We start from the raw sequence: 25,246 nt of genomic DNA on the forward strand, positions 1-25,246 counted from the left end.
GAATCATTTCTTTAAAAGGGCAAAATAATGTTTGAGTTAAGTGGAAGGACATGCATGCCTATAATGAGATATAAAGGTTTATAGGTGGAAAGAAAAGACATTATACTAGTTTTCAGGTTCCATCCTTTAGCTTCTTTTGCTTAATTTTTCTTCCAAAGTAGATTGAGTCATTAAGGAGAGAGTAGAAGATCCAGATGTTTAGGGCTTCTGGATTATAAAGTAGGATATCATTGTCATTGTGAATGAGATAAAAAATGTATTCTGCTATGCTGGCAGAAAGACCATGGTGCTACTCAATATCAAGAATTATTTTCATCACATAAAGTATCGTGTTGGTTCAGCTCCTACACCATCTACTCACTTTGAGGCCCCTGTCCCTCCTCAGGCTTACTGGGATCTATTCTCTTTTTTAAGGACAATTCAGTGGATCTATGAGGAACTCCTCCAGCCCATCCATGCCTTCTCATCCTGGGTCATTCTTGTCTCTGTCCTTCCCTATATCCTCCACAGGAAGTTCCCCCAACCTGCTGGGGGCCTGACTCTAGATCCTTTGTCATCACATGGATACCAGTGAAGCACCCAGGGTAGCCATCAGTTGGCCCCTATTCTAACTTCATATTTTGATTACTTATAGTTGATTTGTTTTATTATAGGTGGTGCAGACAGGCAGCAGCTAGATTCAGAGCTGCAAAAGGAGACTCTGGCTATCTGGCCTCACCTTTCCCAGAAGATGCTGGATCTGCTTGTACCCATGCCAAAAGGTGTGGGATCTGCTCCTGGGGTACCCTTTTCATTGTGTTTCCATCATTCAAGCAAAGCACTCTCAGGGAAGAAAAAAACCCTATTACTTTAGTTGGGAATGACAAAGATATTGAGAAGATGATCTTTTCAGTTAATAGGCAATAAAGAGTGCCGATTCTCTTAGTCCAGTAAGTTGATGTCATCTTTCTTCAGGAAGGGCACTATAGGTAGAAATAAAGTTATAGGAGGAAATTCCCTAACTGTAAAGTTTTTTATATCATTTAATACATATGAAGATTTATCAATGTAAATATTGGACACATTTCTAAAAGGAAAATACTTTGAAAGAAAAATAATACATAGACACGCTAAAAAAAACAACACCGATTTATAGCCTATGCCCCATATTTATACAAAGCAGATTTTGGGGGAAAGTGAAGTCTATATTGGAATCCATATGGCATTATTTCAACAATCTTGTGTATGATTGACAAAAAGATCTCGCTATTTTGATGTGGAAATTAGTGAATAGCGTTCATTAAATTCTTCAGGCCCTATGCTTCAGGAACTTACATTCTAACAGAGGAGACAATACATCTGGGGGAGTGGTAGCTGAGGAAAAATGTTTTGGTCTGAAGAGACACAGAGATGGATATTGGTTTCATGGGATGTTCAGTTGACCAACCCCTTCCAGAAACAATGATAAATTAACTTGATTACTATTCCCACAGCAAGAGGTGCTTACAAGGGTGGCCAGGGTGAAGCTTGCTTGATCTTGGAGACTGATTAGATAAAGTGGGCTGCACCAAAGAAGATAGCATGGCCCCCAGGGTAGGACTTCCAAAGCTGAGTAACTTAATCTTTCCAGAGTATGGTTACTGGAGGCCTGACTCCAGCAAAAAACACATCAAAGAAATCATATAAACATGGTGGCATTATCATTTGTAACATATTAGGTGTTGTGATCCCATTTATGAGGTAGAACGCTGTAGAAATGCAGTATCATGGAGTGGTTTATGAAGTTGTGGAATTTTCCTGCCAGTGTCTCTCTTGTCTTCTCACTGTTAACTTCCAAGTCACCTTTTTGCTTCCAGCCTCAGATTTGACGGTTGGGAAAATATATGCTGCCATGATGATCATGGACTATTATAAGCAAAGCAAAGTAAAGAAGCAGAGACAGCAGCTGGAAGAACAGGTAAGTCAAAGTAGATATCTGTACAGACTGTGAGCAAACACAGGACTGAGAGGAGTCACTTGACCTTTTCTATGAGGACACAAAATAAAGCCACAATGAAAATTGCCTGGTGCATGGAGTTGGCCATGAGAGTGATTAAATCACTGGAACACAAAATGAGTAGAATCTGAAGGCTCAGAGGCAGTCAAAGAAAATAGGATACATGGGGGATGTCCAAAAGTTGGGTGCCATGGAACCAGTAACAATGAATCCCACTTCTTTGGCCATAATAATAACTTAATTGGGCTAGCGGGTGAGTGATTGAGTTGGTAAGAAAAAGATCAAGGGAAGGAGGAACCTAACTCTTGCTTTTTTATTCTGCTTTAGGACATTTCCCAAATACCCTAGATGTGGAAAGAGCATTTAAGTGCTTTCTTTCTTATTCCTTTTCCTTTTTTGCACAGAAAAATGCTCCCATGTTCCAGCGAATGGAACCTTCATCTTTGCCTCAGGAGATCATTTCTAATGCCAAAGCCCTGCCTTACCTCCAGCAGGACACCCTTTCAGGACTGTGAGTAGAGTAGCTCTCATATATTTTATTTTTTCCCCACTCATTCCATTGTGAAGTCCCATGAATCTATTGTACTAAAGATGCCAAAGAAGTCATATTGAATCACAGAAGAATGAATTCTTTTTCTACAGACTTAGAAAGCAAACTAACTTCAAGATCTCAAAATGGTTATCAGTGTGATAGGGAAAATTACCAAGTACATTCAATACTGTTGCCAATTTCCCTGGAAGTGGAAAGAATCGGCACCCTAATTTTTTTTAATTGGAGCCCTGACTATCATTCTGCAATAGTTTTTTAGCTTAATATTCTATGCCTTGGTTATAACTGTCATATAAAAAAATCAGTGAAGTAGCAAGGTAGAAAAACATTGGAAGTCATGATACCTGAGTTCTTCATTGTTCTTGTTGTTTGGTTTTTTTCAGTTATGTCTGACTCTCCATGGTTTTCTTGGCAAAGATACTGGAGTGGTTTGCCATTTCCTTCTCTGGCTCATTTTACAGATAAGGAAACCGAGGCAAACAGGCTTAAGTGACTTGCCTAGGGTCACACAGCCAGTAAGTGTCTGAGGCTGGATTTAAACTCATGAGGAGGAGTCTTCCTGACTCCAAGCCCAGCACTCTTCTCACTGCCCCACCTAGCTGTTCTTTGTCTAGATCTGTTGCAAATTTTATATGTGATCTTGGACAAGTCATTTAGCCTGCATAGACCTTGGGTTTTGTTTGTTTGTTTGTTTGTTTATTAAAAAATCTGGATAGTGATTGATTACAGACAAGAGGCTTCCTAAGGCCTTTTAGATTCACTATGAAAATGCATGGGTCAGCTAGGTGGCTCAGTGGATAAAACACCAGGCCTCAACTCTGAAAGATATGAGTTTAAGTTTTGACTTCAGAGACTTACTAGTAATGTGACTCTGGAAAAGTCACTTAACCTATGCCTCAGTTTCCTCATCTGTAAAATGGGGATAATAACACCTACCTCCTAGGTTGTTGTGAGGATCAATTGAGCTAATAATTATAAAGCACTTAGAACAGTGCATGGCACGTATTAAACTGCAAGCACTACATAAATGTTAGCTATTATTATTATTATTATGTTTCTAATATTCAATTTGGAAATGCAGGTTCCCTAATTGACAAGTTTTAATAAATCAAATGAACCCATTAAGAGGATTGTGGTTCAAACAAATAACTCATTATAAGATCAAATATCCAGAGCTAGAAGGGCCCATAAAAATTACAGTCCCAACCCACTTACTTTACAGCTTAGGATGCTGAAGCCAAAGGAGGTTAAATGATTGGCTTGAGATCACACAGGTAGTAAGTGTCATAACTGAGATTCTTACTTTTGTCCTGTGTCTCTGGGTTCAACACCCATCTTGGTGTCAGGCTGCCTCCCACTAGGTTATAAGTGAAGCTTAAAAAATTATCCTAGTTAATGAATTGGAAAGCACCGTAGTATTATGGAAAGAACACTTTCTCAAATGGAAAGACCTGAGTTCTGATCCTACCTCTGACCTCATCTTTATGGCCTTGGACAAGTCACAAGCGTCTGTAAAATAAAATGGCTGGACTAGATGGCATCTGAGGTCCCTTTCAGTTCTAATCTAAGGTCCTATGAGCCTATGAATTTTCTCATAGTCCCAGAATTTCTTCATGGTCCCAAATGTTTCTTCTTTAGCTGTGAATATTACTAATTTTAACTTTCTTTTCTTTTTTTTTTAATGAAATGCCTTCTCACTATCAGCCAATTTTTGGTATCCTGGGTACATGCTATGGAAGGGTTTTCTTGTTAATTTTAGTTAAATATGGTCCCATTTCTATTGGAACCTATAATCTCAATGCAAACTGCCCTGAATACTAGTACAGTTTATCTTTATTGTAGTCTGCTTTGTCTTCCATACTGTCAGAAGGTCATTGCTACCATTGTTGGAACTAGGAACCAAGAAGTGACCCCAAGTCAAACAGAGTCAGATGCAGGAAGAAAGAGTAAAGAGGAAAAAAGAGGAAACAGTTAGGTTTGAGCTCTGTTTGTTCATCTTATAGTAAGAAGGTTTGGAAATCAACGTTTCATATACCAGGAAAAACTTTTCGAGGACCAGGGCCAATTCAAAAAAGTCCAGTAGAGAAACACAGCTTTGAATGATGCCAATACCACAACAGCCACCTGGGCAGACCGCCATTGTTTTGAACATTGCATTTCCATTAACGTAGTCTCACATCTCACTTATTTGTGTTTTTGCTGCCTCTTAAGAATGTTCTCCTTTAGAAGGGAAAGAGAGAAAAAGGCCCATGATTAATAAACTCACACAATCACTTAATTACTGGAGACCAGCTCTGTGTAATGCACTAGATCATACCCTGACAAACACTGTTTGAAAATTGCTGATCATGTGTAACAAGTAACAGATTATCTCACCAAAGAGCAGAAGTGGTCATATGATTAGAGTAATATGGATATCATCTCTCCACAAGAGCTCATGGGACACCAAGCACTCCCTGTCTGGATTTCTGGTCATCCCATCACCTTTTTCTATGAAAGTTAACTTAGCCAGCAAAATCTCTTTTACCTAATTCCCATTAATTTATCTGCTTTACATACATGAGAGTATAGGACAGAATTTTCTGCATTAGCTTGTACATATCTAGATGTTGTACCCTACAGAAAAGTATTTTTATAGATTTCATATTGCATACAATAGGTTCCTTTATGGGTTTAAAAGCAAGGGAGAAATATTTCTTTGGACCCCCTAGATTTTGGATGTTTGGTTCATTCTAGGTCCCAATTACTCAGCGAGATGATATTGAATCACAGTACTATATATCCAAGGGTTCTCCTACCAAATGGGAATTCTTTAGTGATATAATATTTGTCTAGAGGGCAGAAGTAACCCTTATGTTTTCTTCTTCCACTTGTCTCTTATCGAAGCTCTTCCTAGGAAATGTATCAAATTATATATTAAGCATCTAGTTATCAATTTGCTCATCTATAAAATGAAGAGGTCAGATTAGCCCTAGATCACTAATCTTAAAATGATCTTTGACTTGGGGCGGCCAGGTGGCTTAGCGAGTAAGAGCACCGGCTCCAGTGTCAGGATGACCTGGGGATCAAATCTGGGCTCAGATACTTAGCACCACACCCAGAAATAACTGGCCATGTAACCTTGAGCAAGTTACTTAACCCCAATTGCTTAAAAAAAATGATCTTTGACTTTAAAAATAAGATCTTTTCCCCCCAGGACCTGTGATCAATTAAGTGTGACCCACCTTAGAGGGAAATTTAGATCACTGGTTCTCATATGGTCCCTTCTCTTCCTGTGATTCCAATCATAGATCCTATGACCTATAGGGATTTTTTTTTTAATGTTGTTTGGTGGATCTTGGTTGTGATATAACATTTTCTTCAGGCTCATAATCAGAAGGGCCAAAACAAAATGCTAAGGGAAAGTGGTTGGGAGTTGTGATGTCCTATGTCCTTGCGTTATTCATGGTAGACAGATAGACCCATTACCACCTCCTTACATGATCTAGAAATTGGCTTCAGTTTCCTGAACAGGTTGAAATGGTGGCTACAATAGTAAGTGGTGGTAGTTGCCAATGGGAGACAGATGCTTGTGGAAAGTTGGCTGGATCTGGTCCTCTTTGCTAACTAGCTCAGAATTATTCATCCCTACTGATCAAGAGTGATTTGAGACTTCAAGCAATGGGCCTAATAACAATCACAATACTTCAAGACTTGGGTCTTCTTGTTGTTGATTCAGAAATCACCAACAATATTCATTAACTTACTCAATTCCCATGCGTTATTCCCATCCTTTGTTCTTTCTAAAAAATCTCAATCAAGTGCCTCACTTCATGAAGTAAGCCCAACTCTGAAATTCTTGCTGCCTATTCTGTGAGCAAAAAAAGTCTAAATGTTATGTCATGCCATCAAGAATGCTGACATAAAAAAATTATATCACCCTTTCTGAAACGGAAAAATAATAATAATAAAGACCATGACTACTTAATATTTAAACAAACTGTTCAATGTTTAAACGATGAAGTTCTGCTGAGTGTGAATACCGAATAGAAATTGGTTTGCAATCTAACACTGGCCTCCCATATGGCTGGGTGTTATAAATGATGTCATTTGTCACAGATATGTTAGCTGCCAGCAGAAGACTTCTTGGTGCCAAATGTAGGTTGAAAAAAAGGACTTTTCTTCTTTTCGATGTGTTTCCCATCATCCCTCCTAGAATCCTACGAGACACCAAGCTGCCCACCATTCCCAAGGACAACTTTTGCTTTTGAAAGAGAAGCTACTGTTAGTACTTTCAGCACAAAGATTTGTGTTGCTATCCCTCTGAATTTGGCTTTTTTTTTTCAGGAGCAGTCGGAGTGGGTACCCATCTATGAGTCCACTCTCCCCCCAGGAAATATTCCAGTTGGCTTGCATGGACCCAAACCACGGGGAGTACCAGGAGCAGCAATCTCTGGTGAATGAATGAGTTCTATGACCTTGAAAATACTCATGGTTTCTTGGGCCCTACTCTCACTTTCAGGTTTTGTTTTCAGGACTATGATCTGTTGGAAGCACCATTTGGGGTGTCCAGCTGAGATTTCCCCATTATCCTTATGACCACTCCCATCTTATCCCAGCTGGATTTTTGGCCTATTCCCTGACCAAATGCTCATCTCACCATGACTTAAAAGCCTGGAACCCCTTTCCCTGCCACAAAATGGTACATTACTTCAGATCAAGCTGTCTTGATTTGTGCCACTGGACATTAGGAATGGAAATAAAATTAAGGAAAATAAAACCTCTTGTTTTATGGCGGTCTTGAGGTGAGTCACTATAAAATAAGCCACAGCAAGATATGACTAACAATAGCCACATGCTCCTGAAAGAAGCTTCAGACCGTCTTATGCCAGTCCCCTGTGAGCAAAGCATTTCTTTGCTCATTATCAGTAATTTGTAATGTGCAAACAGTGACTTTTTTTCTACACTATAAAGTACTTTGAGAATTTCTTCTTCAGGGATTAAAGTTGCATGATCATTTGGGTCAGACTTAAGTAAGGACAATAATTCCTTGAGGAATTTGAACCCAAATGAGTTTTTGTAAACAAGAATATTGTTCCCAAAGAATAGCACTGAATTAGTCTAGAACTATTCAGTTTTAGGGGAATCAGATCAGAGGTAAGAAGGGTGAGACTTCCTTCACCTTATTATCAACTCCAGTGAGCAGGTATCCTCAGCCCAGGGGATCAAAAGACCCCTTCAGGGAAAAACAGCAGAGTATCTCAGTCTATAACAATAAGAACTACTTCTTTAGCCAGGTTCTATATAAATAGCCTTCCCAAGTGAATTCCAACTCATCCTCAACTTATGATCATTATAACTGGACTGTTTCTTTCCCTCTCTCCACACCCCACGTCGGTCTCTGGCCTGGCTTTCTTCTGAGTTTAGCCTAGCAATGGCCTAGATAGATGACACATGATGGTGTGTCTTTAGTGTGGGGGTGTTTGTGCCTGATTTCAGGCATGTGTGTGGAATGTATGCTTAATAGAATTGTACATCTTAGAAATGGGAGAGATCTGATCTCATCCCTAAAGGTTCAGACTGATAGAACAACTCTTTTTCTATGACAGCTAAAAGAAGTCATGAAATGTTCATGGTTGTGTGGAGGAAGAACATGGTAGCTATGTCAGTCACTCTTAGTGACTGGTCAGCTCTCCCAGAGATACTGAGACTTCTCCCAAGATTGGGGGTGGGGCGGGGTAGAAATTGGCCTCAATGGTTTCTTCCTACCCTTCTCTCTTAAGAGCTTCAAACCAAGACCCAGGGGATATTTTTTTGCAGTTAATTAAATTCTACAACTTTCACCTGCCCCTGTTGGTGATGTATTGAATCTGTTAAAGATAATTCAGTCATGTATCCTTTCTTTCACAGGGTGCCTTCCTTTATTCCACAACCTCATTTCAGCTGACTGGCTACGCCATGGTGCCAGGAACATTTGGATTTATGTCCATTTCATTGTCAGTGCTGGTGTCTGTGATTCAGATTCAGATGTCGGCCTGTGACCCACAAACACCAATGTGCAATCTGACCATCACTGCCTATCACCTCCCTTCAACTTATGTCTGCCTTCTGAGGCATGGCCCCAATATCCATGTGTGTGTTTCATGTATGACATGTGTACATATGCATGTGTCTGCCCCACCTTTGCTCTGTAGAGCTCTGGTGTAGAATAACTGTATATTTGGAGTCAGATGTACGTGCTGTTTAAGAGTGTCTAACAACCTCTCTAAATTCCCATTATGAACACACATTGTACCTCCACTGAAAATAACCTTCACTGATAACTGAGGCCACACAGCCAAATGGTCACAGAGAGTGCCTCAAATAAAGCAGAGGATGTCAATGGTTCTCTTCCTGGAGAAGAGGACCCATCCAAATTGGAACATCTGGTACACATCACTGGATGTCACTTCCTAATGAAAAAATATGCCTTTTCTTGGAATAAATTCCTAACAATATACATTGGCCTCTGGTATCTCTTTCTCTGTTGATGCAAGCATACATGAGGCATTCCTCTGTCACTCTATCATAGTGACATGTAGAAGTTACAGAATTTTTCCCTTTCTTTTTGTCAGGATTGAAACACTAGTATCTTTGACTCAATTTAAGAATCATTAGAATTCGGTCAAACTTTTGAACAACAAAGGAATTCTTCAGGCTTAAATCTTTAAAAAGCCAAACACCGCAGCCAGGTTATTCATTTTTGCCACATTTTGCAAGTATTTAAACTTATTTTTAATTTTAAAAGTATTAAATTAAAATTTTAAAGTATTTAAAAGTGCTTTTCAAGAAATAAAGTATTTTGCAAAATGACAGGTACAATTACATACTGAAAGAATGTTGATACTTAACTTGCTGAGATGATTTTGCACCGATTATTTTTCACCTAATGGTCAGCCTTCTATTGATAAGCTTCTGTATAACTAAGCTGGTCCTTGTACGGAAAACATGCTACTGCACAAGGACCATAGTAAAAGCCTTTCCATTTTGGTAGGCATGCCCAGATATTGTGTATACTCTGCTGAAAGAGCATTTGAGCAGCTGTGACTATCTCTTTGCCCTAATGATGCTTTTGAGTAGATTTTATTGGAAGATAAACCCAGAAATGATTTATTTCACTGAACTACTTTGTGCACATGTTATCACACACACACACACACACACACATACACACACACACACATAGAAATTCTTAAATATATTGATTCCTTCCTTTAAAGCCATTCCCGGTATGGTAGAGGCAGGATCATCACCTAAAAGAGGAGACGCAGTAGGATTGAACCAAGTCCCACAAGCTTGGCTGTGTGTTTATTTCCAGGAGCCAGAGGTTAGTGAGTTAAAAATCGTGCAGCCCTCTAAACATGGCAGCTACCTCCCTTCGGACACCCAGGAGCACGCAGTATGTGGGAAGGCATCATCTATGCCACGCCTGACTATGGATCCCCAGGTAAAATGCAACCACCACTCGTCCAATGCAATAGGCAATAGAAAGGCTGTGATGAGTCAGTAGACTTTGAAATAACATCTGACATTTTCCAGGTGAGATATTACCTTCCCATCAGCAACATCCTTCCCAGGAGCCTTCTTTAGTTGATCCTGTTTATCAGGCACTGTGTTTCCAGCAACTATCTAATCAAATAAAGCAACTTCCACTGAGAAAGACCAACCATCTCCTTGACGGGCTATTGACCATCAACAATTTAAAATATATTAAAGATTCTCAGAATGCAACCAAGTCACATGGGAAATGCATTTCAGGAGTTTTCCTGCCTCTTTTTCTAATCTTTTTTTTTTCCTTTTCCACCTTCAGTCTACACACACACACACATACATACAGACACATGCACACACAGAACTCCGCACTGAGACCGTCTGTCCTAAAACGGTATAGCAGCGTCTCATCTCTTTGTCTGTCTACCAGCTCTTTTATTGTGTTTGTCTGTCTTACATCAAGTTTTGACAGAGATGAGAAATGTTTTTCTGTTGTCGTTTGGGTTTTTTCTTTTTTTTTTTTTGCTTTGGGGTGGGGGGTAGATTTGTTTTCACATCTGTCACAAAACAGAGAACCATGATTTTAATGGTTGAGTGGGGAAAAATAGAGGAGCTGATTTCAGCAGGCCGAGAGAGGCATATAGGCCTTACTCCTTTTTTTGTGATAGGTTCACTGTGAAGAACTCAGTTAACCTAAAGGCAGTTTCTCAGAAGGGGAAAATGGATGTTTCAAAACCATGCTACCCCCATGACCCAGAATTTTTGAAGCTTTTGCCCTGTTTCCTAGAGTAGTTTCAATGTATTCTAAAGTCCAGGCTTAGCTGTTCTGAAGGATCAGTAGAAGGGAACCCTAAATGGTAGTTCCCTGCATTCCATTTAACTTTTTCTCAGTACACTCAGCTTCTCACTTTCCTAAGTATCAAGCTGGCTCCCGGACTAGTTCCACTGGTCCTATACTATGCTAAGATCCTAAATGCATCATCTGGTACTTCCTGATCATTCAGCTCATTCTGAGCAAAAGAAGCCACAAGAGAATCTCTCTTTGAGACTACAAACTTTGAATCTGCAACAATCCCAGATGTCTGTTGGCTTATTTTCTTTCTTTTCTTTCCCATCTTGCCCTCTAGTAATTAATCCAGAACCTGTATTCTCTTTGGGGCCATGCTTTCAGGTGGTGACAGACCCAAGCTCCATGAGGCGTTCCTTTTCCACTATCAGAGACAAGCGTCCAAACTCCTCCTGGTTAGAGGAGTTTTCAATGGAGCGAAGCAGTGAAAACACCTACAAGTCCCGCCGACGCAGTTACCATTCTTCCTTGCGCCTATCAGCTCACCGTCTGAATGCCGACTCAGGTGAAGAATATTTTCTGGGCTCTGGTCAATTCCCTGTCCAAAAGAGGATTAAGCATTTCATCCATTAATGAATCTCTTCCTTAAAGAACCAGCTCTGGTTTGGGGTCCATTGGTACTAGAACTGAATTCTTTCAGAATGTACAAACTATAACCCAAGACAAAATGGTGGTGTCAAGAATGTGGTTAGTTGTGCAAGAAAAAAAAATTCCCCAAAACTTTTCCTTCACCTCACCTCACCCCAAAATAAGTCTGAAATTTAAATCATTTAACATTTATTAGATGCCCACTGTGAGCAAGATATTGTGCTAATAAGCACTGGAGATACAAAAATGAAAAATGACTAATGCCTGAATGACTAAGGAACCAGGCTTACAGAGTTAGAGTTGAAAGGGCTCTTGAGGACATCTGGTCTAATCCTTTCATTTTGCAGATAAAAAGTGGAAGCCCGAAGAGGCTAAATGACTTCATTCAATAAACCTTTATTAAGCACCTACTATGTGCCAGGCTGTGCTTAGCATTACATTTTGGCTAGAATCACACAGCTAGTAAATATCTAAGAAATTCTGTCTAAAGGACATCTTATAGATAGGTATCATACAAGATAAAATAGGGTAGTAGCATAGTGCTCTATGGAAACTGAGGAAAAAGAGATTCAGAGAAGGCTCTCGGGCAGACATGATACAGGAGATGGGGCCTGAGGAGAAGATAGGATCATAATTTTAGCAGGTGGAAATGAGGAGGAAATCATTTCTAAACATGAAAAATCATGAAATTCTACCTGAATGCACAAAGGTCAGAGAAGACAGACCAAGATCATGAAACAAGTAGTAATCGAGGGAAGGGCCTGTTTCAATTTTCTCTTTGGATCTCAGGCATCTAACACAATACCCTTACATAGAGTAAGTGCTTAATAAATGTTTAATTGAATTTCTTAGAAGTAGAGTATGTGAAGGGTAAGACTGAAAAGTTAAATTGGAGCCAGGTTAAGTATGAACTTTATGGCAATCAGAAATTTTTATAAGCTCTTTTTTTTTTAACACAAGCAGACCTTTCCATTGAAAGGATGATTTTGATAACCAGTAGAAGGAGAGGCAGAAAGACCAGATATTAAAATAATATCCTAATAAGATTCTTATCTTAAAAGTAGTTTATTTTCTAAGCTATTGTTTTTGTTCAATTGTTTCAATCATGTCCAACTCTTTGTGACCCCATTTGGAGTTTTCTTGGCAGCGATACTGGAGTGATTTGCCATTTTCTTCTCCAGCTCATTTTACAGATAAGGAAGCTGAAGCAAACAGGGTTAAATGACTTGCCCAGGGTCACACAGATAGGAAGTGTCTGAGGTCAGATGCATCTTCCTGACTCCAGGTCCAACACTCTGTCTGCTGTGCAATCCAACTGCTGAATCTAACCAAAGCCTCCATTTATCTAGTTTTTAGTTGTTAGAAAACCCTAGAATGATGGAACTGGATAAGAACCTTGGAGATCACTTTGTCCAACCCTTCATTTTACAGAATGAGGAAATGAAAGCTTGGTGACATTGTGACTTACCCAAGGTCATACAGCTAGTTACTGACACAGCTGGGGCTAGAGATCAGCCTTCCAGATCTCCCTCCAGGCCTTTTTCTACTGTACCTCTTGGCATCATTAGTTCATAGAAACTTTCTTCCTATTGCTGGTACCATCTTAACCATAAAAGATATGTGTTTGCATAAGACACTGAAAATTCCTGAATAGCATTTCTGGCAAACAAAGAACACATCTTGTACCCTGGAAGAATATGGCTAGTGTAAAAAGGAAGTAGAACAGATGGCATTCTGTAAAGTGGAAATATCACAAGCTGGAGACTTTCAAACTCTCCTGCTTAGCCCAAAGGTATTTCCTTTCTGATCCTTCTTTGCTCTCAGTTACAGATCGCATGTTAACAAGGACTGAAATCATTCTAGGGGTCCAATTCCACATGACCAGTCAAGGTTTGTGGTCCCTTTTGGGGGGCTTCTTCATGTTCAATTATCTCTGTCCTTTTCAACAGGTCACAAATCTGATACCCATCGCTCAGGAGGCAGAGAACGTGGCCGATCCAAAGAACGTAAGCACCTTCTGTCTCCTGATGTATCCCGCTGTAACTCTGAAGAACGGGGCGCTCAAGGTGACTGGGAGTCTCCTGAGCGACACCAGTCCAGATCGCCTAGTGAGGGCAGGTCTCAGACACCCAACAGACAGGTGAGAATGCAAAGGTGGCACTTCAGCAAGAGGGACAGGAGGGTTGTGTTCATCTAGATATGTGCACATGTTGTAATACATACTGCTTTTGGTTATTGAAGTTCATAACTTCCTACCTTGGGGGGAACCTGCACTTCTGCAATCACAAGTATATATCACCCCAAATGAGTGTATTCAAAGTAATATATACCTAGCAGAAAACCAAACTCCCCCCTAAGGGTGAATACAAGGACATCTTGATAACTACTGTCAAAGTTTAAGGTGACAGAGTCACAGCAACAAGACTCCAGTGAATCTATGTCAGACTCAGCCAATAAGATATCCTTTGGTTAAGAAGGTACCTTTGATGCTCACAGAACCTCAGAAACTTTGGGTTGGAAGGGAGCACTTAGCCTAACCTTTACCTGACAAAGAATCCTGTCCACAACATCCCCAACCAGAAGTCATCCAAACTTCATCAAAAGACTCAGGTGAGGGAGAGCCTACCATTTTCGAAAGCAACACATTCCATTGGATGATAGTTCTAATTCTAGTAAATATTTCCTTGCATCAAACCTTGATGTGTATCTCTCTGCACCTTTTCCTTGCTCCTAGTTCTTCCCTTAGGGTCTAAGCAGAACAGGTTCATGTTACAGCCCTTCAAATTCTTGAAGACAGCTTTCATGTCCTCCCTAAATTTTCTTTTCTTCAAGCTTTCAACCATTGCTAATACAGTATGAAGTACCCACCAGAAATTATACACCAGAGCACCCTCCCAGTTGCAACCTGCTAGAAGGGGACCCCTACCAGGGTCCCTGGAAACCACCCAATAGGCCATAATAGTGAGGGAGCGTTTCACATGTGTTTCTAGAAACATACCCCAGATACAAGTCTGTTCTTGTTAGGTACCCAAGACTTTACTAGAAATGGTACCCCCCTTGGAACCATATTTTGTTGTTAGCAACATATTACATTATAAAAATGCATCTTTTCAGGAGACTTGATGCTGTCTTCCCTACTGGGGAGGCAGTCACCGTGATTAATAAACATTCCTATCAAATTATAATTGGCTTTGCTGACATGTCCATTTCATTTGTCCATTTCAAGTATAACCTTAAGAACCTTTGTCATCCTTGTCACCTTTTGGATGCTCTCCAGTTTATCAAAGTTCTTTCTAAAATATGACACCCAGAAATGAATACAGTACTCAGGATATAGGCAGATCAGGGCAGAGATTACAGTGGAATTCTCAGCTTCCTTATTCTGATTTTTAAAAAAATAACCATTTGTATCATTTCATATTTGCTCCTCGTGAGAATGAGAATTCATTGTTCAAACCAGTGCTATTTATTAAATACAAAGCAATTTCATTGATCTATGTCTCCATCTAGTCTAGAATAAAGAAGATGGGGTGTACCACAAACTCAAAAGTCCACTTGCTAGTCAGTTTCTCTTGTCTGATTCCAGAATTTTATGGAAGTAAAATTTGTGTGTCCCAGTTGTTTCTTCCTCACCCTCTTGTCCCTTCTCCTTATCTCCTTATCGGGGAACAATGGACCCAGAGAGGGAAAGAACCTAGCAAAAGGGGTCCATGTTCCTAAGGATCTTCCATGAGAAAGTTGATCTTGTAAGGGAACAGGAAGATAATATGCCAGAGTCCCATTCTTGGAAGATGTAAGCTTGTCAGGGAGAGGGGACATAGAGTGAGCAGAGAGTGTTAGGTGTTCTGAGTTGTCAAGCAGGGTTCATGACCTCACAATGACCAATAAGAAACAAAGAGTTCCAGGTGAAGGTGTTGTAGAGAAATCAATAGCATTCAGCAGTAACTTTGTCATTTGCCACCCAAAGAGATCTTCATATCTCCTCTCTACCCTGTAACATGATTCTTTTCTTCTCTCATTTATTTAAATGCCACATAACTGTGTCTTTTTCTTTTTTTCACCCTGATACTAAATGGTTATCTGTGTCATTGAAAAATGGATTTCTAGCTGAGCTTTGCCTCTTACCAAATATATCTAGAGTTAGTACCATTGGCAGATTATTGGACTACAACTAGAGTTAAGAATTGGTAAGAAAATGATTGCAATGTCATTCATTCCCTGAAGTTCAGACTATTGTGGTTGACCATAAGACTAGATCTCTGAACAAAATCCCATGCCTACTTTAATCCGTGTCTCTCTCCTGCTCTACAGGGTACAGGTTCCCTTAGTGAAAGCTCCATTCCTTCTATTTCTGACACCAGCACCCCAAGGCGAAGTCGCCGGCAGCTTCCACCTGTTCCCCCTAAACCCCGGCCCCTCCTCTCCTACAGCTCCTTGATGCGACATCCTGGTAGCATCTCCCCACCATATGATGGGAGTGAAGTTGGGTCCCCACTGCCCTCCAAGGCCCTGGAGAGCAATGATGCCTGCCTGACTGAGTCTTCCAGCTCACCACAAGCAAAGCAGAGTCAACACTCCACTCCCCAGCGCTATATCTCAGAGCCCTACCTGGCTTTGCATGAAGACTCCCATGCCTCAGACTGTGGCGAGGAGGAAACACTCACTTTTGAGGCTGCTGTGGCTACCAGCCTGGGCCGCTCCAACACTATTGGTTCAGCCCCTCCCCTGAGGCACAGCTGGCAGATGCCCAATGGGCACTACCGGAGGCGGAGGCGTGGGGGACCAGGGCCAGGGATGATGTGTGGGGCTGTTAGTGATCTCCTGAGTGACACGGAAGAGGATGATAAATGCTAGAGGCCATGCCCCCCTCCGATGCATGCTCTTCTCCAATACGGGGGAAAACAGACCCAAGAAGCCAGTGAAGCCTGGGGGGGGAGGAGGAAGAAGAAAGGACATTATGCAGAACCAGTGAAGAAAAAGGAAAGGAAAATAGAAAAACAATCAAGCCCACCAAAAATGATTTGATTTCCCTTTACAAGATGGGCACAGCCATGGTTCTGTCTCCTTGCTGAGGGAGAGAGAGAGAAATGTGATAATGTGGATAGTCATCTTCAAGGAAAAAGGAACATAGATATAATGGCTCTACCCATGGCTCATCCCAATCACTTTGGTAAAGGTCATGGCTTTATGTGTGCCAGTATTGCCCTGAGAAGCAGAGAAAACCTCCTAACTGAAAGCTGAGGTCCATAGGAAATAGCCAACAGTAGAGGAAATGCCTCCCTTCCGCTCCCTCTCACACTCTCCAGCCATCACCACTGTCACCAGGGCAATCTTGATAGCATCTTGTGCTATTCCATGGTTTGCTCTGTACATAAAAATTTATGCCAAGGTCAGGAGTGCTGGATATCCTGTGTGGGCAGCAGGGAAGGAGAAAAAAAACAAGTAGGGGATGGCCGGTGGAAGAAGTGGTCCATGGTGCTCTGGCATGGAAGGAGATGGTTTCCTGAGTAGGAATATTAAAAGTCCCCTAGCCTGTCATGGAGAAGCATAGATTTAGAGATGGAAGAGCCCATAGGGGTCATTTAGTCCAACCCCCTCATTTTTCCAGATGAGAAAATGCAGACTAAAAGATTAGCTAAGTGACTTGTCTAAGGTCAGAAAAAGAGTTAAATAGAAAAGTTGGAATCCATATCCATCTTCTGATTCCAGATTCAGTAGTGCTTCCAGACAAGGCCCGCTTATCTGTGTAGACATTCTTACAAACTGAGATATTCACACACACACACACAGTTTTATGACTGTGCACGTGCACCATGAGACCATGTGTTGATAAACTGAGCATCATCCAGGGTCTTCTTCCTTTCCTGGGTCTATAGTCCAGTGGGCCAGTTTGGGTCTCCAGCAAGGCCAAAATAATGAGTGTTGTAGATGTCCTATTCAGTGAAACCAATTGAGAATGTCTTAATCATCCCTGTATTTCCCCTGAGACGGTGGAAATCACACTTAAGAATGATCACCTATCAGACCTTTAAAGAAAAGGAAGTAGATGGGGTTATTTAAACTGAAAAAGCCTCCATCAGTCAGGCAATATTTGACTGCCTCCTATATGGCAGGATTTTCTTGATTAGCTTGTGGTCAGGGACCAGCTTCACTAGTACTATGGGATCCTATTTAAGGTAATTAGTTAATATACCTCAGCTTAGGCTTAGGACACTGTTTGCAGGAGAGAAGTTTCTATGCTGGAACAAAACTTCATGTAATAAAGAACATTTCCTTAAGCCAGGATCCTGCTTCCCCTCTCCCCTATGCAGAATGGCATTCATTTTGGAATCTCTCCTTGTGCTATAGCACAGAATGGTTCTGCACTCAGCCAACCCCAGTCCTTTTTTCTGTAATGCTTTGTTTACACTTTGGCAAATGAGAAAGAGATATAGATTAAGGACTTACTCCAAGGCATTTTAAAATGTCCTGTCCTACCTCCAATGCCTGACTCCAGAGCTGCTTAATGTCACTCCTTATATCCACCAGTTTTTCAACTGGACTCTAACAATGAGATAGAAAATAGCCTAACCCCCTTTCTTAACTAAAAAATGAGGGGAAGGAAAAGCAATGACCCTCAAAATTCAGTATCCTAAAGATATACAAAGGGATGATTTAATAGCAGATTAGGGAACTCCACTAAAACCTGATATAGTGAATACAGATTGCCCTTTACAGGAAAAAAAGGCACTGCCTTTATCTGAACCCACCCCCAATATGCTACCTCCATCCTTCAAAGATAACAGCATTGCCAGAAGAATTATATTACAAGTAAAAGGGATCATTGAGAAATGAGCCCTGTCAGGGTACCAGTGGTCCCCAAGCCAGAGCCAGGGTCAGAACCAGGAAAAGAAAAAAGGAAACAAACCTGTTGATGAGACCATATTCCTGTCCCATCACCCATTCGAGACTTCCCTTTTTTCATTTTCAGGAAGAGCCTTAAAGTGGAAAACCAGTGGAGGGAAACCATTGTTGATTCTGCTAGTGGTTAAGTATAACCTATCCATACCCCTTTTAGTCAAAAAATGGATGACAAAGTTTTTCTTGGACTCACTTTTGAAATATTTTCCTATGGCTTTCTAGTCTGGATAGAAAGAAAATACAGTAGGATTAGCTTTGCATACAGAATACCTCCCAGTGGCTTAAAGGCACCAATCATTCTACATATACTTTACAGATATTGACAGATATTCATGCAAACCAGAGTACACAAGCCCCAGCCATCATGTCACATGTGGTCAGTCACAAAACCAAATTCACCATGTAGGGAATGGAAGGTCAGTGTCAAAAAGGTAGTGCTTTTGCAAGCATCCTGCCCTTCCTTATCATTGCCCATCATCCACCATTTACACACCCTCCCAAAGCAGTTTAAAGTGTGAGCACTGAGGTATAAACCATTGATGTTACAATCCTTGTAACATAAGGACTATACCCCGGGTGTCACATTGTTCTCAATGGCATTGTTGTAAAGCATCATTTCATGCCAAAGCACTGCTCTGGACTCCTCCGTGTACACAACCTTATTTTCTTTTTCCTCTGAAACAGTAATCTCAAGGGAAGGACTTTGCATAGGACAGCAATTCTGAGTCAACAGCAGGATTGCTTGGTGTTTTGAGAGGGAGAACTGAAGTGGTAACTGAAACCATTTAGACTGTAGGGACAGACTGGGAAAGCAATGGACTGGATTGGAATTTTGCTGCAAACACAGCTTTTAAGAAATCTAAAGTTCCAAGAGACCTTCCTAGATACCTTAGTCCCTTGAAGTTAGAGCGTTCATATGCCAAACAAACAGCCTAGCACTAGAGTACCAAGAGTGAAAATGGAAAACTTTATACAACTGACCCACTGCCAGCCTGGATATATGACTTAACTTCCTTTTCTCTGCTTCCCTTAACTAAGGAAATGAAGCCTAGTTTGTCATATTAAGGCATGAGACACAAATTACTCCCTCTCTACTACTCTCCTTGCTGCCAATAAAAGTTTTTACTCAAATATTTTCTCCATCTAGCAATCTGCCCAAAAAAATCTATTCCTTTATGTCCCAAACCCTGACCCTACTGATTTCTTTAGAAAGTAAGTGTAATATGAGGTTCACATTGGTTTAAAAAATAAATTCTGAACTTGAGAAGATTATTGTTAATGCCCTAAAAGATGGGGGGGATGGGGGAGAGGGAGTTTCCAGATCTATTAACATTATTCATAGTTTTCTTGCTCAATATTACCCCTATTAGCATTCTCTTAAAACCAAATGAGAAAAACCCAGCTAGTACTGAGAAGGCCTATGAAGATAAGTTTTGTGCTTTTAGAAATGTTGATCACTGTCTTGGCTTAGGTCACATGGCCCATCTGTGGCACTCTACTCCTAGTAGTCATGTGATAGAGCAAGGGCAATCATCCTGAGGCATTGCCTGGAATGATAAGTAGATGGAAGGGCAAGGCAGGCCCAGAGACATAGCAGAGAGCATAGGCCAGAACAAGATGGAAGATGGTGCTTAATCATTCAACAAACATTGCTCTTGGCTAAGTGCTGAGGATTGAAATAAAAACAAAAGCAGGCAGCAATAACACCCTAAAGAAGGGGAATGTGCCATCATTCCCCTTATTGCCATATCCTTAAAGCACTAGGTTTAGGATCTATCTACAGTCATAGGACCATAGCATTGTAGAGCCAGAAGAGACTTTTGAGAACATTTAGGCCCACCCTGACATTTTATAATGAAAGAATGAATCATGGAGGTTAAATGACCTGATGCCAACATTTCTGACTGGAAAGGAAATCCATCCCAGTTGGATCTGTGTCTTCACACACTGGCAGAGAGGTTACAGAGAATATTTCCCTGAAATGGGGCCCCAGGTAGTTCTCTGGATTCTGCCCTCTCCTGGCTTAGTGTATTACATGGAGAACCAAAGCAATTGTTTCTCTTCCCTAGGCAGGTAGCCTTTGGGTTGAGAAAAAGCCTCCCTTTTCTTTTCTCACCTTCCCAGTCAATATTTTGCAGCTTAACATTGATTCAGCTCTTGAGATTATTAAATACACCAAGCTCGGGCTTAGTTGCATGCATCGCTGCCTCTGCATCAATATTTAGCTTACTCATTGAATTCAGTTGTTGAAATTTTCTAAATATAAATTTTCTAAATGGAACACAATGATCTTTAGGTATGGACAATACAAGTTCATAAAATAATCTGAAGCAGGCATAGGGTAGAGTGACTTTGTATCCACACATGCATAAATCATATGTATATATCTATATATCTATCTATCTATCTATATCTATATATATATATATATACATCTATACACATATACATGTATATTGAAAATCAATTAAAGATTGGGCCAGGGTCATATTGCTAAATCAAGCGCCATCTGGTATAAAGCAACAAAGATTTTTTAAAGAAAATTTTAATTAAAAAAACAAAAAAATACCCCTCACTTGTACTTTATAAACGCTTTCTAAGGCCTGTCCTGCCTTTGTGTGTCCTGGAGAGAGCATTTCCTGTGTGGTTAAGAGCTAAGGACTGCGAGATTGGATTCTCCTATTTGTTCTCCAGCTCAATCATGAATTCACTGTGTATAACATTATGTAATCCATTCCATCTCTTGCCAGAAGAATGGTGGGAGTGGGTGTATGTGTTGGGGGGAGGGAAAAAATGGGGCCAGAATGCTATTTACCTACCTCACAGGGATATTGTGAGGCTTAAAGCAAAAACATAAAAGATAGATTAATGCTGTTAATTACTTAATTAACCAGTTGACTAATGCTGTTATCAATTACCAGTCTGTCTGTTAAATGTTTTGAGATCCTCACAAACCAGGTGCTAATGCAATTCAAAGGATCAGAATAAGGAACAGTCTCTATTCATTGGAGTATCCATTCCTATCTGACCCTTTCCAGCTCTCTTCTAGATTCATAGTATTTGGTCTTGCCCAACTCATTCACCAGAGCACTTTATGATATATCCCATAAAGAAAGAAATGGGCAGGAGAGCCCTTTTACGTATTCTGAGAGTTATAGGGGCAGAATCCAGATCCCAAAAGGAATCAAAACACAATTACAAATACAAAACATTTATATAAAGCAAAACTCCATAAAAGTGTTTGTACACACATATATGCACTCATTTTTAAAGACCCTTCTAGCAAAAGAAAAATCTAAACTCAGGGGCTTCATGACCTAATCTTACCATGTTATGAACGAATAAGAGTTCAGCCTAGCTGGTGCTGTGTTTGTCAGAGTGAGTACACCCTGGCATTCCTTTTACCATTAAACAGCCCATAATATGTCATCCAGGTTTGCCTGGATAGGTAAAGGACCCAGAAACAGCGGCCATCACCTTTGTCAGCTGGTTTATGTAAATCATTATTGCCTGTTGAACAGCCAAATTTTTTCAGTTGGTACTTCAAATTGTAACATGTATAGTAATGGTGCGTAGACATAAGTACTTTGCACGGTCCATTCATAGGAAATGGAATTAGTTCTCTTTGGTCTTCTGACTGACCTCTCCTTCCCTTAAATCCACACCTGCTTCTTAGCACCTATGAACCATCTCAAGCTTTAGTCTCCATAGCCCATCACAAGGCAAACAGATACACAGCATCATTCCACACTGGACTTCGGGGTTCTCTGCCACACTGTGAAGCATTCTTTGGCAAATAAAGCCTTTTAAGTGTTGTAGACTGATTGCTGTGTAGGGTTGGAGGGACACTATTTCCCAAAGCTGACTCTGATTGGCTGGTGGGTGGGTAGTATGTACATCAATATCCAAGAGAGTCAACATTTCTCTTCTAAAGGGATCTCTCCCCTGGGAACAAACTTCTAGGGTAGATGAAGGTGGATAAGTAAAAAGCTGGGGTGAAATCCCTTGCCACCCCCTTCATCTTCTTACCCCAACCCAATGCTGTAAATAAAAAGGTTAGTATCTTGGCCTTCTAAATGCAAAAAGATTTCTGACAATAAGCCATGCTTTTTGTAAATACATTATTACAACTTGGATTTTTCTTTTGGGGATGGGTAAGAATTGAGTTGAACAGGGAATTAAAAAAAAGAAGTTATTGATCATTTAACATATAGGTATAGTGTAACAGAGGGTTGCTAAAGGGCAGCAATGAAAGTGCTCCCTAAATAGTTTTGAGCCAGCTTTTATTTAGAACATTTATTTCAAGTATAATGATACTTGAATCAAGAATCTCGGGTACAGACTCACATTCACTTTTTGTCATTCTTCTCAAAAGATTAAAAATCAAGTCTAGATTTCCACAAATAGAAATACTGTCTTAAGATCCTGTCAGAAATCTATGACAGAAGAGAAAGAATAAAGGAATGATTCAGAGACCTTTGATCGATAATTTTAAGACTGTCGCATAAGGTTATAAGGTATGGTTCAGAAGAAACAAACAAAAAAAACCAACAATGTGATACATGTCCTGCCAAACCTAAAATATTGATTCAGGAAAAGTCAATGGTACTTACTTGACAGATATTCCAAAGTCTTCTACTAGCTTATGCCTTTAACAAAAGGCAAATTTAGAGCTCTCTTGTTAGTCAGACATCATAATGCTTGGCACTTCCAAGGGCACAGCAAATGCTTCTAAGTAAGCTTGATGTTGTCAATGAGTCTCCACGAAGCAATTTAAAATTATATTCACTCATCCCATCCCACTAAAATCCTGTGCTTTTTGGGTTACTCTTATTTTATCTCTTTACAGAAACTTGGTTTCAAGTTTGAGGATACTTGTATCCAGGATCTGATGTAAAATTCTCCTCTTTCTCCCCCTTATTCTTTCTTTCTCTTTTTCTTCCCCTCTCTCTTATAATGGAAACCTCTCTTTAGGAATTGAAATCATTTCACCCATGAAAGCCTTAGGTAGCCATGCTTAGATGAACAGATACCTGGGCTGGTCAGAGATCAGGCAGTTATCCCCATTCCAACACTTGGCACCTTGACCTAAAGAAGGCCTCCATTCTAGAGAGAGCTTCATAAAAGTTAAGGGGGCTCTCGACTAGATTATAGAATTTTTGAGCTGGAAAAGATCATTTTACAAATGAGAAAACTTGAAGTTTAAATGAGAGGTAAAACAATTTGCCCATGTTTGCACAGGCAATAAATGACATTTGGATCTGGAAGAGCCTTTTTTCTCCACACCATATTGGCTGTATTCTTGACCTTGAAAATCAGGACTAATATAGTGTCTAATGATGCTGGACCTACAAGTCTGTTCAGCATTCAAAATGGATTTTCTTTCTCTTACTCCTGGATCCAGGTTATATAGACTCTGAACCAAAGAAGGGTTGTTCTTTCCAGATGGTAAGTCTACAACTCTATCTAGGATTTAACCTGCCAGGAGACTAGAAGAGGCTCAAACATTTAATGACTTAGATTCTCTTTCTGCTGTTCCATTTCTAAAGCATGATAATAACAGGATGTTTTGCATTTGTCCCAGAACCAACACTGAAGGCAAGTCTTCTAGAAACTTCTGTGATTAGAAACAGGGATGAGTAGGAGGAACACACTCCAAAAGTTTAAAGTGCCATTAATTTAAAATAAATAAATGTGATGTGCAATGAGGGCTAAATGTCACTAATTGCCAATTAAAATATCCAATAGCTTTTATGGCTATTGTAGCTCCATATTTGATATGGAATAGTAAAACATTAAGCAGATACCAAGAGATTTAGCAAAACCATGTAATCAAATTTTATGATTTATCTACTGGGGAATAAATATACTTAAAGCTCAAATGTTAGTAGAGCACTTTTTTATACTAGTGATTTATGAACCTGCCAAAATTTATACAAAGTTAACCTAAGTGCTGAAATTGTGAAGGAACCAACCTTTCCCATAGTGGTGTTAGAGACTAGTCCAGGTGCACCCACTCCAGGCCAGAATTTGCAACCCTGAAATTCATATTAATGGGAGGAGGAGGGGAAATCTTTCGAACAAGGTATGTAGAGGACCTATGATAAAGAAATAACTAAGGCCATGGAGTAGAGCACAGAGTTCTAAAACACAAGCAAGGTTATGGGAAAAAATGAGTGAGTTGTCAGAAGAGGAAATGTTTCTATAGAGTTTGAATCTTCTTCCCTTAGATCATGACTTGAATTAATATGGGCATAATATTCTCTAAGGATCTTTCCCTTTAAACAACCCTGAAGCAGTGGATTCCTAAAAGTCCAGAACAGTGACATATGACTTTTCCAGATGAGCAAGATAGGGAGGAAGGAGTTCTTTTATGTACTGGACCAGAAGACAATCAATTTCAGCAACCGTTCAATAATGAAACTGTGATACCAGGAAACTTACACTGAACTTCCATGCAGGAAATAGGCTATAAGGGGAGGGAGGGGGCAGTGGGATTGGGAAGGGGTGGGGCTGGGGGAAGATTTTATCAGGGATAGATATCAAACTCTGCATAGGCATATATGTTGGAAGGCAAACCAAAAAGTCCTGGTTTGATACAATCCAGTTGGAGACAGTGCACCAATACTATCCTCAGTGGATAGACCTTTACAAAGAGATGGTCTGCACTTCATCCAGGTCAATGGCCTCTGTCCTGGACCTAAGATTGTGGCATGTTCACCTTGATTCACTCTTAGTGCATGAATGGCAGAGAAAAGATACCGAAGAAAGTCAGTGTGCTGCATCAGGCTGTTAAAAAGGCAGCCACCATGAAAAACGACACCACAGCTAAAGCCCACAAGACGTTTTCTTACCTGCATCCTTTTGTGGGGTGCTT

At 40.3% G+C, this 25,246-nt stretch overlaps 1 protein-coding gene across 1 annotated transcript in view; it reads left to right on the forward strand.

The window, feature by feature from the left end:
* The window catches only part of CACNA1E (calcium voltage-gated channel subunit alpha1 E), a 413,658-nt gene extending 388,815 nt beyond the window's left edge, over positions 1-24,843 (forward strand). The window contains exons 40-47 of the mRNA XM_069074371.1: positions 654-761; positions 1,836-1,936; positions 2,380-2,486; positions 6,852-6,960; positions 9,862-9,990; positions 11,206-11,386; positions 13,419-13,609; positions 15,781-24,843. Of these exons, the coding sequence (XP_068930472.1) occupies positions 654-761; positions 1,836-1,936; positions 2,380-2,486; positions 6,852-6,960; positions 9,862-9,990; positions 11,206-11,386; positions 13,419-13,609; positions 15,781-16,323 (1,469 nt within the window). The 3' untranslated portion in view covers positions 16,324-24,843. The remainder of the gene's footprint in view (positions 1-653; positions 762-1,835; positions 1,937-2,379; positions 2,487-6,851; positions 6,961-9,861; positions 9,991-11,205; positions 11,387-13,418; positions 13,610-15,780) is intronic.
* The last annotated feature ends 403 nt before the right edge of the window (positions 24,844-25,246 follow it).

Source organism: Petaurus breviceps, unplaced genomic scaffold (genome assembly GCF_028583685.1).
Source record: "Petaurus breviceps papuanus isolate PSGF00001 unplaced genomic scaffold, PetGlider_PUasm1.0 90895, whole genome shotgun sequence".
NCBI lineage: Eukaryota > Metazoa > Chordata > Mammalia > Diprotodontia > Petauridae > Petaurus > Petaurus breviceps.